Source organism: Rhodamnia argentea, chromosome 5 (assembly GCF_020921035.1).
Source record: "Rhodamnia argentea isolate NSW1041297 chromosome 5, ASM2092103v1, whole genome shotgun sequence".
Classification (NCBI taxonomy): Eukaryota; Viridiplantae; Streptophyta; class Magnoliopsida; order Myrtales; family Myrtaceae; genus Rhodamnia; species Rhodamnia argentea.
In genome coordinates, this window is record NC_063154.1 from 11,084,340 (window position 1) to 11,100,467 (window position 16,128).

The 16,128-nt window shown below is 40.1% G+C and overlaps 1 protein-coding gene, 1 long non-coding RNA gene and 1 pseudogene across 2 annotated transcripts; 2 read left to right on the forward strand and 1 right to left on the reverse strand.

The window, feature by feature from the left end:
- Positions 1-3,999: 3,999 nt before the first annotated feature.
- LOC115747495 lies at positions 4,000-4,703 on the reverse strand (annotated as a pseudogene).
- A 4,616-nt stretch (positions 4,704-9,319) lies between these two features.
- LOC115733087 (germin-like protein subfamily 1 member 7) lies at positions 9,320-10,235 on the forward strand. Its single transcript, XM_030663758.2, has 2 exons — positions 9,320-9,520; positions 9,640-10,235. Exons 1-2 carry the CDS (start codon positions 9,409-9,411, stop codon positions 10,191-10,193), a joined length of 666 nt encoding a protein of 221 aa, XP_030519618.2. The 5' UTR covers positions 9,320-9,408; the 3' UTR covers positions 10,194-10,235.
- A 3,919-nt stretch (positions 10,236-14,154) lies between these two features.
- LOC125315003 lies at positions 14,155-14,392 on the forward strand. The gene is made up of 2 exons (XR_007198346.1): positions 14,155-14,283; positions 14,315-14,392. It is a non-coding gene; the product is annotated as an uncharacterized LOC125315003 (long non-coding RNA).
- The last annotated feature ends 1,736 nt before the right edge of the window (positions 14,393-16,128 follow it).

The following is a 16,128-nucleotide window of genomic DNA, read 5'->3' on the forward strand; positions in this document are numbered from 1 at the left end:
GTTGGAGGCATCAATCACCATGAGGGAGCTGAACTGATGAATAGTCACTTGAGCCCTAATAATTAATTTAGGGCAACTAGTTTCGTGTTCTAATTTAGTCTAGTTCTGCTCAAGGAATCGAAAACCAAATCGGTTCTTGCGATTCCAAATTTTGAAAACTAGGAACCAAATCGATTCCTTTGGGATCCACCCATAAATGGACTATTTGGTCCGATTCTCGAGTTAGATCATATCGATACTTAACCCTGCCAAAAAAAATTTGTACACTTGTTCCACATTTACACTCAATTATTTTTTGTGTCATAACAAACCCTAAATTGATACACTTATACCACATTTTTCTCAAATTAATTATCGTGTCATAAAAAATCTCAAAATTGATACAATCATGCCAAATTTACCCCAAATTAGTACATAAGTACCACCTTCACCCAATTTTTTGAGATTTTTGTAACTTGAAAATTAATTTAGTGTAAATGTGGAACAAAAGTATTGATATGAGATTTTTTGGAACACAAAAAATAGTTTGAAGTAAATGTGACATGAGTGCAAGGTTGAGCATAATGAACTAACCAAACTAGGAACCGTCTAGACCGGACCAAACCAACCGGATCGGTCATGTTCTAGGGGGTTCTTATCCGACTCTCGGTTTAAAGGGGGAGTCGGACCTATGGACAGCCCAACTGGGCCGACAATTTTTCCTTTTGTTTTTTTTTAAAAATATTCTAAATTCTAGCTTTGTGTCAGCCTCTCTTAGAGCACGAATGGCAATCATTCTCTTTTAGGACTCTATTTCTAGTTAGAAATAGGTTTTTTTATTTTTATTCCCTGAATGAGTTTTTGGATAGAGATACATGTTTGATAATGACACCAATTTTTGTTTCTGAACAGAAATTTATTTAATAATAGCATCATGTTTTTATGATTGCTAGTTGCTAGGCTCGGCTAGTGACCAACGGATTGAAAATCAACGACCGGTGGACTAGAAATTGGGGATGGCAACGGGCGGATAGCCACCTACGGCTAGTGAACTGGCACAAAGGGTCTTGGATGAAGGTTCATCTTTGGCGGAGAAGATTGATTCAACATCCTCGTCACTGCGGGAGATTGCAGTAGTCTTCGAGGTGATGGGGACAGGAGAGAGGAGATCGGCGGCCAATGGTAGAGACACGAGAGAGAGGGAAACTGCATGAGAGAAAGAAGGGATGAGCATGAAAAAAATTCTTATTTCTATTTTTATTTCAAAAATAAAAAATTAGAAAATTACTAGCTTCTTAATTCTGTTTTAAACCTATTTCTAAGCCAAAAATTTATCCCGAAAATAAAAATAAATAATATTACATTACCAAATGGATTTGTATTCTAAACCTATTCCTCCAAATAAAAAAAAAACAAACATGGAAATAGAACTGTTCTCATAGGCGCACTTGACATTTCCCTGATTCAATATTCCCAACTCACTCTCCGACCCCGCAAAAGCGTCTTACCCCTTTGAATCTCCTTCTCATTTCACTTCACTCCGTGTCTCTATCCACTCACTAATTCTTCCACCCATTTTGTTGACTCCACTGGCCATTCCAATTGCAGAATCACCACCATGCTTTGGAGATCCTTTTTTTTTTCTCTCTCTTTCATTTTCAATGGCTGCCAAGATTGGGTCCTTACAGGCACAGCTCCTTGGACAAGAGCAGAGAGAGGCTCCTCTCCAGAAAAAGGGTACTTCGACTTCGGCCTGAACAGCACGGATGGGAAAGACAATGGCGTTAAATGGAGGTGCTTTAGGTTGATCGCGGATTGGATTGTGAGTTGCTGCAATTGGTTGCAGGATTTTGTAGTTACGTTGTATGAGACGCGTTGTTCGGATCCTCGGAAGGTCGTCTTCACGGCGAAGATGGGCTTGCCTTGGCCCTTGCTTCCCTGGTGATCTTCTTGAAAGAGCCTCTCCAGAACGCTAGCCAGTACTCCATCTGGGCAAGTTCTTAGTGTCGTGGTTTTTGAGTTCAGCGTAGGTATATACAACAAGCCTCTCCAGGTTTACGGTTCTCATGAATGAATGATGTTGGTTGCAACTTAAATGTGAAGATATATCCGGTATTTACCGGTTTCATTGGACCGCCTCTGAACCGGGATTGGCGGTCCCATTACTGGTTTTGGGGATAGTCGGATCGGACCGGATACCTATCATCCTTGCACCGGCGTATTAATTTGGGGTAAATGTGATACCATCGTTTCAACTTGTGCTTTTTGTTAAACTAGAATTATTGGACATGCCTTAAGAAATAGAGTGAAGTCAGTTTGACACATTCTGAACGACGAAAAAAATTAGGGTCATTGATTAACATTAAAAAAAAAGGAAAAAATAAAATTGAGCTTAGCATTTGTCACTAGTTTGTCCTTTTCTGTTCAATGACTTGTGTTGAGTTACTGTAGACAAATCTTACTCAAGTGAATGACCCAGCTAAAGGCTAAGTATATCAAGTAGAGCTTAGGTTGGACTCAAGCTTGTCGAACGAGTGGATTAGGTCGGGTTATAAATGGTTCAACCCAAAATGATCCATTAGCCTATTTATGACCCATTTACGAGCAAAGGAAATTTCTTAACTCATATCTAACCCCCCCAAATTCGATCCAAATTATTAAAACACTTTCATATTTAACCCATTAGGGGTCAGCATGGTTCAAGGGAATGCAACGGCCCAAAGAGCCGTTGCTTGCAACCAAAAAACAAAATTTTTTTTAAAAGTTAAATAACGGTCCCATTCTCTATAAATAGTATCACCCCCTTTTATTGGTACCAGGTTCCACTACATAGAAATTCGATCTATTTCTCTCAATCCCTAGATTCTTGAAATCCAAAATTTTATATTTTTCTTGGTATATCTTTTTTCCCGATCATCAATATTACTATGTGCAATTTGATTATGAATGTATGATTTGAGCCAATGTTTATTTCATTAGGTTTCATGTTCCAATAAATTGGTTTTAAAAGGTTTTAAATATAACATGTACTAGGGAATCGTCTAAAATCACTCACCTCTACTTTCTCTTAGATGTTATAGCGTTCACTATCATTTTGCTTAATTAAAAATGACCCAACAAAAAAAAAAATAAAAGAAATTGATTAGGTTGGACTCAGGCTTGTCAAACGGGTGGATTGGATCAGGTCATAATTGGTTCGACCCAAAATGATTCATCAGCCTATTTATGACCCATTTAGGCGAAGTGTAAATTTCTTGACTCATAGGTTCCGGTTCCAAGTAAAATCCGATCCATATTACTAAACAACTTTCATCCTATAATCTATGAAAACTTGTTTCTTATAATTTTTTGAAAAAACATTATATTACTAAATCTTTGTGGACAACTTTTATAATTTAAAAAATATATATGTTTCTTTCTTATTTTTTTTAAAAATATGATTTTTTATTTTTCATTTTTAAATTTTTTCCTTCCAAGAATGGGGAGCCTTGCTGGCACCTGGGTGAGGACCTCGCCCGGCACATTCGCCAAATTCCTACCGAAAAAAAAGAAAAGAAAAAAAAAAATTAAAAAAGGATTGTAAAATAACAAAATAATAACAAACTTTAAGGAGTTGTAAATAGGTTTAATGACACCTCATCGACTCCAATAACAACCTTGATAAGCTGAATGTGTTGTAAATGGGTTTGTTTCGACATACACCTGAACTTACAATTCCAACTCATTAACGACCCATTTATTAAAATTTGACTAACCCATTGTGATCCGTTTCATTGAATATGGGTTAAAAGTGGGTTCCGATTTTTACCTCTCCAGGTTTGAGACAATGAATTAGTATCCAGTTTTCATTGCAGTATTGATATTGGATATGTAACTTCATCTCAATAAATGATGTATAGCCAGAGAGAGAGAGAGAGAGAGAGCAAACAGTGGAATCTTATCGATAACAGATAACAAGCAACTGTACTATATCCAGAAGTCAGTATGAAGCATTCTGCTTTGGAATGTAAACAACAAACACAATTATTCCTGGGAGCATCTCTCTAATGGTTGTCAGACCAGTTCTCTGCCTGGAGATAGTTTATCAGTTTGTTGTCCACTTGGAAAGCCTTTGCGAGGACATCGACATTAATCGGTGGCTTCGACCCAAAGACTGAATTAGCGATTGTAATTAGTCCGGGGTTCTGGCTGCTCAAGAAAGCGAAGGCCAGTGCATTCGTTTGTCCAATATTCATCAGGAAGTGAATGAGGCCTTGCGGAAACACGAAAACATCTCCTTTGGTCAGGACTTTGGTAAAGAGAGTGTTGTTTAATTGGTTGGATGTGACGAAACCGACGAAGAGCGTGCCCTCCATGACCGCTAGCATCTCAGCGCCATGAGGATGAATGTGGGGAGGGTTCAGATCGTACGGGGTGAAGTCAAGGTGGGCCATGGCGATGCCGAGTGTGTTGAGTCCTGGGAATTGAGGTTCGCCGTGTTCCCGGGGTATCTCAACTTTGTGAAGAAGAAATCATCTGCTATGGCGAGCTTTGGGTCCTTGCAGAACTTCCCATTCACAAACACCGCAGAGTTGGGGTCGTTGACGGCGACACAAAAGTCCTGAAGAGGACTCGGGTCAGAGGCAAAGGCATGGGATGACGCCAAAGCCAAGAGGACAAATGTTTGAAAGAACTTCATCATGGAAAATTTCTGAGCTTGGTTTAGTCTGTCTCGGAAATTTTTTGCTTCGTTTGGAGATTGTTGTGAAATGCTGCAAGTGTAGCAACTCTCTATATATAGGAGTTAATCATTTGACTTAGTCCCAGACGATTGGCCTGCAGGAAGCAGACTGAAGCCAGGAACGCTGCTAAGTCCACAACAATTGTTTATCCTTCCGTGTTGCTGGTGAGTCATTCTGCAACCTCAACTACCTCATGTTTCTATATAGCTTTTAAAAATAAACAAGTTCTCATCGAGAATTAGTCATTCGAAATAAACAAGTTCTGATCGAGAATTAGTCATTCGAACTTTGAGGAGAAGGATTCCCAGTTCAGTTTATCTTTTAATATTCTCAGATTTTTAGAGTTTATAATGGATGCATTGGGCTAGTTCAACTTTAAATGCCATGTTCAGCATTTTAGAACACGGGTAGTCAGACAGAAAACTGAGGGAATCTGATGTTTTTATGGATATTCTCTTTAATCGCGAACATCCTGCAGGTTTGTATAAGAAAGTAAACATGACATCCATAGGAAGTGAATCAGCAGCTTGGTAAGTATTTTCTTGGTGGAGGATGGAGATTCATGTGAAAAAATACTGGTTCCTACATCATTTCCAATTGGCTCGTATCGACTGCGCTCCAGGCGGCCTGAACCCTCCCCACACTCACCCTCGTGGGATGGAGGTTCTGGTCATAGCTGAGGCCACACTGCTTGTCGGCTTCGTCACGTCCAACCAATTGAACAACACCCACCTCACCAAAGTCTTGTGCAAAGGGGATGTGTTTGTGTTCCCAATCGGTCTCATCCACTTCCAGCTGAACATCGGCAAGACCCCGCACTGGCCTTTGCCGCTCTGAGCAGCCAGAACCCAGGAGTCATTACCATCGCTAATGCGGTGTTCCGATCAAAGCCGCCCATTTCGGCCGATGTTCTCACCAAGGCCTTCCAAGTGACAAGAAGGGGGTGACACCCCCCGCGCTTTTTTAAAACAAAAAAAAAAAAAAAAAAAACCCCCCCCCCCAACCCACCCCCCCCCCCCCCCAACCCCCAAAAATTTTTTTTTTTAAAAAAAAAAATAAAAAAAAAAAATTTTTTTAAAAAAAAAAAAAATAAAAAAAAAAAAAAAAAATTTTTAAAATAAAAATAAAAAAAAACTTTTTATTACCCCCCAAAACTCCCCCCAAAAATTTTTTTTTTTTTTTTTCTGGTTTTTTTTTTTTTTTTTTAAAAAAAAAAAAAAAAAAAAAAAAAAAAAAAAAAAAAAAAAAAACCCCCCCTTAAAAAAAAAAAAAAAAAAAAAAAAAAAAAAAAAAAAAATTTTTTCTTTCAATTTTTTTTTTTTAAAAATAAAAAAATTTTTTTTTTTTTTTTTTTTTTTTTTAAATAAAAAAAAATTTTTTTTTTTTTTTTTTTTTTTTTTTTTTATGGTCTTGTATATTCATTCACAAAAAAAAAAGTTTATATTTATGATTGCTTATGAACACATAATTAATTTTTTTTTTTTTTTTGAATGGTGTGAGTGAAACTATATTTCAAAGTTGAAAATTAAAATCCAATTTAAACATTTGGCCAATCTCGATAAAAATATGGAAAAGAAAAAATGAGCTAAATATGGAAAACATTAATTTGTTAAAAGCATCATCAAATGTCAAACATATTTATATTTAGATCATATCTAATTATTAACAAAGGTAAACATAGAAAGGAAAAAACATGAAACTTCTTGCTATTCAACTCTAGTTATGTTTCCACAAAAAAAAAAAAACTCTTGTTACTGACGAAAGTAATTTATCTCGACTATAAATTCAATATCATAGCAAGAGGATCAAAATTTTAAAATATACTTAAAACTTACCCCTAAAAAGATCTTATGTGCGTTAGGAGAAGCACCTAGAGAAGGTCATCCTGCGAAGAAAATCAGAGCAATTTCGGTTCCACGGTACTTGAAGCGAACAAGGAATGCGGAGCTGGAGCGAGCCGAAAGCCCTAACCGGTGGAGAAGAGAGGAGTGAAGAGGCTTGAGCAAAAACTAGAGAAGAGGGCAATCGATATGGCGAAGGAGAGGGAAAACAAAGCAACGAGGAGGGCAGTCAAGAGGCGTGACCGAAGGGTAGAGGAAAGAGAGCAGAGCATAGAGCGTAATGAGCAAAGCCATGAAAACATCTCCTTTGCCCAGGACTTTGGTAAAGAGAGTGTTGTTTAATTGGCTGGATGTCATGAAACCGACGTGGAGCGTGTGCCCTCCACCACCGCTAGCATCTCGGTGCCACGAGGATGAATGTGGGGAGGGTTCAGACCGTACGGAGCAAAGTCAAGGCGGGCCATGGCGATGCCAAGAGTGTTGAGTCCTGGGAATTGGTCGACGAAAGCAGTCGTGACTTTGGATCCGAGCTGATTCGATGTGTTCCTGGGGTATCTGAGCTTTGTGAAGAAGAAATCATCTGCAATGGCAAGCTTCGGGTCCTTGCAGAACTTCCCATTCACAAGCACCGCAGAGTTGGGGTCGTTGACGGCGACACAAAAGTCCTGAAGAGGACTCGGGTCGGAGGCAAAGGCATGGGATGATGCCAAAGCCAAGAGAACAAAGGCTTAAAAGAACTTCATCATGGAAAAACTTCCGGGCTAAATTTTGTTTCGTTGAGGATTGCTGCATGTGTAGCAACTCCATTTATAGGAGTTAGTGTCATTTGACTTGGTCTCAGTCAATTGGCCTGCAGGAAGCAGACGAAGCCAGGAACGCAGCCAAGTCCACAACAATTGTTTATTCTTCCGGGTTGCTGGTGAATCATTCTGCAACCTCGCGTTTTTATCTTGCTTGTGAAAATAGACGAGTTCTCATCCAGAATTAGTCATTCGATCCTTGACGAGAAGGATTCCAACTTCACTTTCCATCTTTTTATATTCTCAGATTTTATAATCCCTAATGGATGCATTGGGCTAGTTCAACTTTAAATGCCCTGTTCGAATTTTTAGAACGCGGCTAATCAGACAGAACGCCGAAGGAACTGATGATTTGTGGATATTCCCTTTATGTGTTAACACTGCGTTTGTTTGTATAAGGAAGTAAACATGACACAAATAGGAACTGAATCGACAGCTTGGCAAGTGTTCCACGGGGCCTAATATCTAAAAAATCTCAAACTTTAACTCTTGTCCCAATTATATCTTTTGTCTTATAAAAAACCTCCAACTTTAAGTGCAGTCCCAATTCTATCTTAAACTTTTTTTTGTAAGTTTTTGTCTAAAAAGTATCCCAACTTTAGATCCAATTTCCATTTTACTCTTCTTCTTTTTTTTGTTTCCTAAAAGGTCGCCAATTTTTACTTGAGTCCTAAATCTACCTCCATTTAACCCTCCGTCGAAATCGTTCCTAATTGTTTTGTGCTTGATCTTCAGTCTCTCGTGTTTAGGAATGTTCCATCTCTCCCAGTGGGAGAACTTGCACTTGGAATGCTCGAATAGCTCGTGCTAGGGAGTTTTCCATTTCTCAATTGTCAACGAGAAATTTTGGACGGAGGGTTAATAGGGACAGATTTGTGACTCAAGTAAAAGTTTTTGGGACTGCAAATATTTATGGGTAAAATTGAGACTGGATGGTAAACTTAGGACAAGATCTAAAGTTGAGAGGGATTTTCACAGGACAAAAACAGTTTGGAAAAGAATTGAGATATGACCTAAAGTTAAGGATTTTTTTAGGGACAAAAAGAAGTTTAGGGTAGATGATGCAGCCCGCATTGAAGATGAGCTCACTCGACCGAGGAGATCAGCCCGCATTCAAGCTCGACAAGTCCCGATCGAAGAACACAAATCGGAAACCACATCCGAGTCCACCCGTATAAAGGCTTTGTATTTCTACGCATTGGAGCTTGAGGCTTTGTATTTCCTCGTTGGAAGCTTGGGACACCTTGGGATAGTTCGAGACGTTGGGAAATATGTTTTATGGTTCTGTTTTAAGAGCTTTAATGTTTTATGGTTTCTATGTTCTTAATGTTCTCTAGTTTCTAGATTTGATTTTAGTATTTTATTTGGTTTTTGCTATAAATGCCATCTAATTGCTGTATTGGAGACAATTTTGATAAATGAAATTTGTTATGATTTTGACCTTGAAGAGTTTCCTCCCGAAACCTGGGTTTTCCCGTCCTGAAGAGTGGGGTTTTAAAATCTGCATCCTTGAGGTTGGTTCGTCTGGATCGTTGTCTTCACCCTTGGGGCCTGAAGGCAACCATCGGATTGTAATTACCGTCGTTCTGTGCGGTGGTTCCCTCCCGTCCTTTGTGCCTAGGTGCACAGTAGACTTGAAACTGGACCTAAAGTTTGAGTTTTTTTTATTAGGCTGTTCTATGGGGCACTATGACAAGTATTGGCCCTCGCTCCATCAAGTATCCAGAAGGAAACCGAATACTTAAATAGGATTGAAGAAGTCCACTTCCATGTCAGATAACGTGCTTTTTCTTATTTGGGAAAGAGGAAGGGTCAAAGTAAGGGGCGTGTTGTGGTAGCAGTCGTGGAAAAAATCATCTCTTGGAATAAAAAAATAAACTACAACGTAGGAGACTTGGCATAGATCTGGGAAAGGTTACTTGTCAGAGAAAATTTAGTACTGGGTCAACACCACCATCATCTATAAAAAGGGGCAATCTCTCCATACAAGACATCTCACTCCTATCTCAAGCAAACAACAGAAGAGCAGAAGACATCAAAGCCCCAGCTCTCTGTTGCACAACCACAATGAAGTTTCTTCCAACTGGCCTTCTCATCTTGGCTCTGGCAACCGCCACCGCTTTGGCCTACGACCCGAGTCCTCTTCAGGATTTCTGCGTGGCCATCAATGACCCCAAAGGTTGGAGCTCTGCTATAGCGTCACTCATAGATTTCTGTTCTAATGATCCTAAAGGAATTGCTCCAAAAAGAGTTTCTGCTTAGACAAGCCTAATGACAAGAATTCTGTTTGTTATGCAGTATTTGTGAATGGAAAGTTTTGCAAGGACCCAAAACAAGTCACAGCAGATGACTTCCTCTTTAAGGGGTTCAGATACCCAGGGAATACTGCGAACCAGCTCGGATCGAAAGTCACGCCTGCTTTTGTGGACCAGTTTCCAGGGCTCAACACTCTCGGCATTTCCATGGCTCGTATCGACTTCGCTCCGGGTGGCCTGAACCCTCCCCACACTCACCCTCGTGGGACCGAGATTCTGGTCGTGGCTGAGGGCACACTGCTTGTCGGCTTCGTCACGTCCAACCAATTGAACAACACCCTCCTCACCAAGGTATTGTACAAAGGGGATGTGTTTGTGTTCCCAATCGGTCTCATCCACTTCCAGCTGAACATCGGAAAGACCCCCGCACTGGCCTTTGCCGCCCTGAGCAGCCAGAACCCAGGAGTCATTACCATTGCTAATGCGGTCTTCGGATCAAAGCCACCCATTTCGGCCGATGTTCTCACCAAGGCCTTCCAAGTGGACAAGAAGATGGTTGACTACCTCGAGGCGCAGTTTTGGTACGACAACAACTAAGCGGATACATTGACCTCCTAGTCATTGGACTACCCCTGTATTCCCCATACATCATTGCTTTGATTGACAATTGCTTCCCAATAAGTGCATTGCTCTTTATGTAACTGACACGATTGTTTGAGTAATAAAAGACCTTTCTTGGTGATAGATATGAGCCAGATATGCTTAGGATGATGCTCATTTAATTTCTTCTTTTACTACCAACAGATTCTGTGGTTGCTCTTTCCCCCAAAGAAATTTGTATTTACCGTATTTTGGGCGGGAATTTGGGTTGTCTGTTGTCTCCATTTACAGGGATTGTGAAGTAACTTAAAAAAAATACGAGTAAATGATAAGGGTGATCGGTTTCCGGTAGAGCGGTTCCCACCCTGGAACCAAGAACTGAACCAAGCCGGTTCCCAGTTTGTGAAATCGGGAACCGGCTCAACTAGTCCTGGACCCACCTGGGAACCGGACCGGAGGCCGGGCGGGCCTAAGAACAGGCCGTATCTCCAAAATTTTTTTTTCCCAAAACTCTTATTGTCTTCAAATTTACATGACACACGATGACAGTGTTCGGCACTTATTCATTCCAAAACCTTTGTATAACCATACTGGCACTTTGATTACCATCATAAGTTTAAAGTGATTGGGGATGAATAATTGGGAAAACAGGAGGTAGCCCAGCCATAATAACTAGAAGCAATAAGACCGTTGGAAAGGCACGTTCGGAATATTCATGTAATGAGCTAAATGACAATGTTGATGACCCAGTGACTAACAAGAGTGCTTGCGGCACTTGGAATGATCCTCACGATGCGTGGTTTCTCTGAATATCAGAGCCCCAGTGGACATACAACATGAGGGAAGTGAACAGTACAATGGGCAGACAAATTCATGATACTAATGGTCGTAACGGAAGCTGCACATTGACAATTTTCCTCTGTAGAAAGACAACAGAAGTTCAACCAAGAACGAATTAAGAATTAGATTGATGTTTCAGCAGAACATATTTAGAACCACACCGATCATCGGTGGCTCTTGGCCCATGAGACGTATCAGCTAATCATTGTCTGTATTCTAGGAGAAAAGTACTTAAATTTTTCGATTGTACCAATTGAGTCCCAAACTTTTTAATGATTTGCCAACGTACCAATTTTTTGAAGAAGTCAGGGTCATGACGACGAAGATTGATGTTCTTGAACAGGTGTTTTGTACAATGTATAATTAGGTCGTATTTAAAGACAGTCAATCAACACATCTCTTGGGGAATAGGTATCTTGTCCTCACTATCACCACTTTTCATCATCAACCATCACTTCTCCTTATGTCAACAATCACTCTCTTGATGTCGACAATTACTTCTTTTCACATCCGACAATCTACTCTTTCATGTCCAACAATCAATTCTTTTATGGATAACAATTACATTAACGAAATCAGTGGTGATAAAACTTTGAACCTCAATTCTATTGTTAATAAATTATTACACATATGAATTCATGATCATTCTGTTAGAAATTTCTTATGCCTTAGCACTTTTATGGCCTTGTGCTTCCACTTGCATGATGCACATTTACAAAAGTTCATCCGACTTTTGTTAGAAGCGACGCCCCTTCTCATGTCTATAGAGGTGAAGTTCTCAACTTATTACCTTAGCATTGCCTTGCTAAAATCTTGAACGTCATTAAGAGTGTTTTCTTTTTCTTTTTTACACTCATCGTCCTAACTTCCCATGAGTGCTAACCTTGTTAGGGGTGATCAGTTCTCGGGCGTCCCAGAACCAAGAACCCGGATCGAAGGGACCGATTTCCAGTTTTCAAAACTGGGGACCGACAAGTCCGGTCCGGTTTCCGAGCAGTCCAGTGAAATTGATCGCATGTGTTTGAAACACATATTCATATATTTTTCCTATTTTGTTGTAGTTGAAATGGATGCATCCTTTTGCATCACAACAACATTGTCAATCAAGGCAAGGTTGGATGTCACTTCTCCTTACCTGCAAAAAATCAAACTACAGTGGCTTCCAAAATTGTGTGAGCATGACGGCACTTGTTTAGTCCACCATCTCTGCATGATTTCATACTTGAGAAAAGCTCTGAACTGAGTCACTTTCATTCCATGAGCATATGTAGAAGTACCCCTAATAATTAAATTAAATGGTTTCCTAAAATATTTTTAAGAAATAGACTTAAAAAAATAATAATAACCCTTGGAACCAGGAACTAGACCAAAAATCACAGGTTTTCATTTTATGGAACTGGGAACTAGACCAATTGTTAGGGCCCGACCTTAATCCAAGCTCTGATGCCATCCTTATCGGGACCCCGACCTTAATTCATGCTCTAATCACGTTATTCTATTTTAATCTTGTATTACATAATCTAGGCCGCATGTGGAAGACTGAAATAAAACACAAGAACCTACAAACAACTCCTAACCCTCACTGCCAATCGCCTCCCAACTGTCCAATTTCAGTTCGTGCTGCGGCTAGGGATGTCCCAAGGTGTCCGCCTTACTTATGAGCATTGCTTTAATCTAATATTAGGTATATAATAGAGGATGCATGCGGAAGACTAAACTAAAACAAGCAGTCGGCCATACATAACAGACATGTGCATGCAAGCTAAAGGGCAAGCACGACGTCTAAGGGTATGGTCTTACTCAGGGTTTCCTAGCATATCACACGCAATTAGTAAGGTCATTCAACAAATTATGAAAATATTTATTTTATATATTCATAAAATGTTTAGGTACAACATCCGATTTAAACTATAAGCGTACACTGAGAGGATTAAAAGGATAAAGTCTACTCCCGAACTACTGTCACCATTGTCCGTGGATGTCACCACCGATTAACTAAACCCCAAATCGCCATCTCTTAATGGTCCAAATCCGACATTGACGATCCCGCTAGTAATTCAAATCTGACGGAAAATCGGGCCGTCACACCCGATGTCCCCAGGGACCGTACCCAACCAGCCGGTCTAGTCCACTCTGTCGGTCCAGTCCACTCTGTTGGTCCTTTTTCCTCACCCCTAAACCTTGTGCCCCATTACTAGATCATTGTCAAGATGCAATAGCTTGTTGTTGCCCATTGAACTTTGATAGTTTAGTTAGAAATTGTAAAGTTGGGTTTCCACTATACTTAAATATTATCAGTTATTCCAAGATCTATTCCTATTAAGTAAACCATCTCGAGAGTCCCTTAGTGAATGAATCGGCCTAGTTATTATTGGACCGAACATAAATTACTGAAATAATTCCATTAGTAATTAATTCTCGCATGTCGCAAACTAATATCTCTCTATTTTTCATCGCATATTTTACTGTATGCCCTAAACATAGTTGCCTCCCTATTATAATATAGATGTATTCTCAGATTTTCTAGTCTATAATGGATGCGAAGGGCTAGTTCTTCGAATTTTTAGAGCACGGGTAACAATATATAGAAAACTAAGGGAACTGATGATTTGTGGATATTCTCTTTACGTGCAATCACCTTGCATGTTCGTGGAAGAAAGGGAACACGGAAGAATAAATAACTGTTGCGAATTGGCAGCGTGGCAAGTGTTTTCCTTGCGAATGATGGAGATGCATGTGAAAACACTGGTTCTTGGAATCTATGTTGCATCGACACGAAACACAACACGCGACATGACACACCGACACGGGAATTCTAAAAAAATAGAGAACTCCACGTGTTGGGATACATTATATATTATATGTATATTTTTATATATACACTATAAATTGTTATTTTAATGATTTCAATAATAATATCGGGATGAAGAACACAAATAAGAATATAATATTCTCCAAAACATCAGGATTTCAAACCGTTAATGGAGCCTCGATTACATACACAAGAAGTAGCTAGAACTTTCGGCCTTTCTTCTTCGTGCACAGAGCAACAGAAACAGAGTATAGGTGATACCGTGACGAGGATGGGATGCGAGCTAAGGCAAGAGGGAAGGTGAGGCGGCAAGCTGAGGGCGTAAGGTGAACGAGAACTAGAAGGCGAGCAAGAAGGCGAGGAGACGAGCTGAGGCCGGCGAGAGGAGGGGGAGCTGAGGCGAGGCAGTGAGCCGCGAGGCATCAGGGGAGGTGAGTCGCGATACAGAGTCAAGAAGGGAGGCAAGTCGAGATACAGAGCCGAGAAGTGAGAACGCGAGATGGAGAGGAGAGGACGCGAGATAGAGAGAAGTAGAAAACTAGGTCAAAAAATTTGGGTCCTTTGACTCATTTTACCCCGTCCCTCGCGTGTCCGTTCAATTCACCCTGTGTTGGAACTCGGACACGCGTTGATCGCATGTCCGGGCATGTCCGGCCGTGTCAGACACGTGCTGCTGTCCGACACGTGTCCGATCACGCCAAAATTTTCCTAATCGGCATGTCCGTGTAACGTAGCTTGGAATTGACAAATCGATATGAACATATGGTGCGCCTCAAGAAGAACTGGACCACGCTCAATCCAGATGAACTTGAATCTGCGCAGGACATCAAAACAGTAAACAAGAAAACCGAATATTTAAATATGATTGAAGCAGTCCATTTCCGTGTCAAATGACATGCTCTTTCTTATCTGGGAAAGAGGATGGGTCAAAGAAAGGGGCATTTGTTGTAGCAGTTGTGGAACAGTTCATCTCTTGGAATAAGGATTACCGTTATATTCTCCATACGTGATTGCTTAGATTGACGATTGCTTCTCAATAAGGAATTGCTCTTTATGTAACTGATCATGAATGTCTGAAGTAATAAACCATCATTCTTTAGGATAGATATGAGCCGGCCATGCTTCGGTTGATGCTTAATTGATTTGTTCTTTTACTTCCAATGGATTTTGATTATGTGGTGGCACTTTCTCCCAAGGAAAATTGTGTTTTATCATATTTCATGTTGGAGTTTGTGTTATCTGTTGTCTCCATTTGCATGGATTGTGATGTAATCGTGAGCACTCAAAAATAAAATAAAATAAAATAAAATAATTATGAGTAATGTTATACTTACCAAACTTTATTAAAAACTTACTAAATGACATGGCAGTCTATGTGGCATGTGACACGTGATCAACAATCAAACTAAAGATCATTAACAAAGAACACAAAAAAAAAAAAAAAAAAAATTGAACAGGGCAAGATCAATCAAAGAAAATTGAATTTTATATATCATTATCTTTCCTTTCCAATGATGCGACAAATATCCACTCGACTGTTAGTACACCCATCATCGAGGTATACACAATGGTCCTCGAAGCTCTTCATATATTTTGAATGCAAGTGCAACAAGTAAAGGAAATCAATTCCTTGAGTGGCCATGGAGGTGATAGATGCACATCATGCCCAGTTGAACATGATGTCGACAAAGAAGGGTAAATGATGAAGAAGACGGCGCATTTCTCTATCTTTTTCCTACGATTTGTTGTTAAATTTTATAAAGAAGAATGATGGTTTACGAGTTGCATGTTAGGGCACTCATGATAGCTATTCTATTTCTCTATTTTTGTTTTAAACCTACTTATGGAACAGGTTTTGAACAGAAATTCGTTGGTAATGCAATTATATTTTTCCGTTTAGGGAACAAATTTTTATTCTAGAAATAGATTTGAAAGAGAAATGAGAAGTTAAAAATTGTAGCTTCTCTGTTTCGGAAACAAAAATGAGAAATAACCTACCAAAGCCCTTCATTTTTTTTCTCATGTCCTCATCACACTCTTTCTATCGCCCTTCCTTTGTCGATCGCTGCCCACCGTTGCCCCCCGCCAACACCAGCCGGCCACCACCGCCCACAATCGGTTGTCGCCAACCCTTGCTGCTAGCAATTGCCCTCTGACCGCTGCAACAACCATAGCTACAACCATTGCCGTCCCTACCACCGTTGGCCGCCCTTTGTGACCACCGCCGGCCGCCATTGTGACCATCGCCGGCCACAACCAACGACCGGCCGCCGCCCCGCC

Coding starts and splice junctions, on each gene's coding strand:
- LOC115733087 (XM_030663758.2), top strand. CDS start 9,409: ATGAAGTTTCTTCCAACTGGCCTTCTCATCTTGGCTCTGGCAACCGCC. Junction 9,521..9,639: donor GGCCATCAATGACCCCAAAG/GTTGGAGCTCTG, acceptor TTTGTTATGCAG/TATTTGTGAATGGAAAGTTT.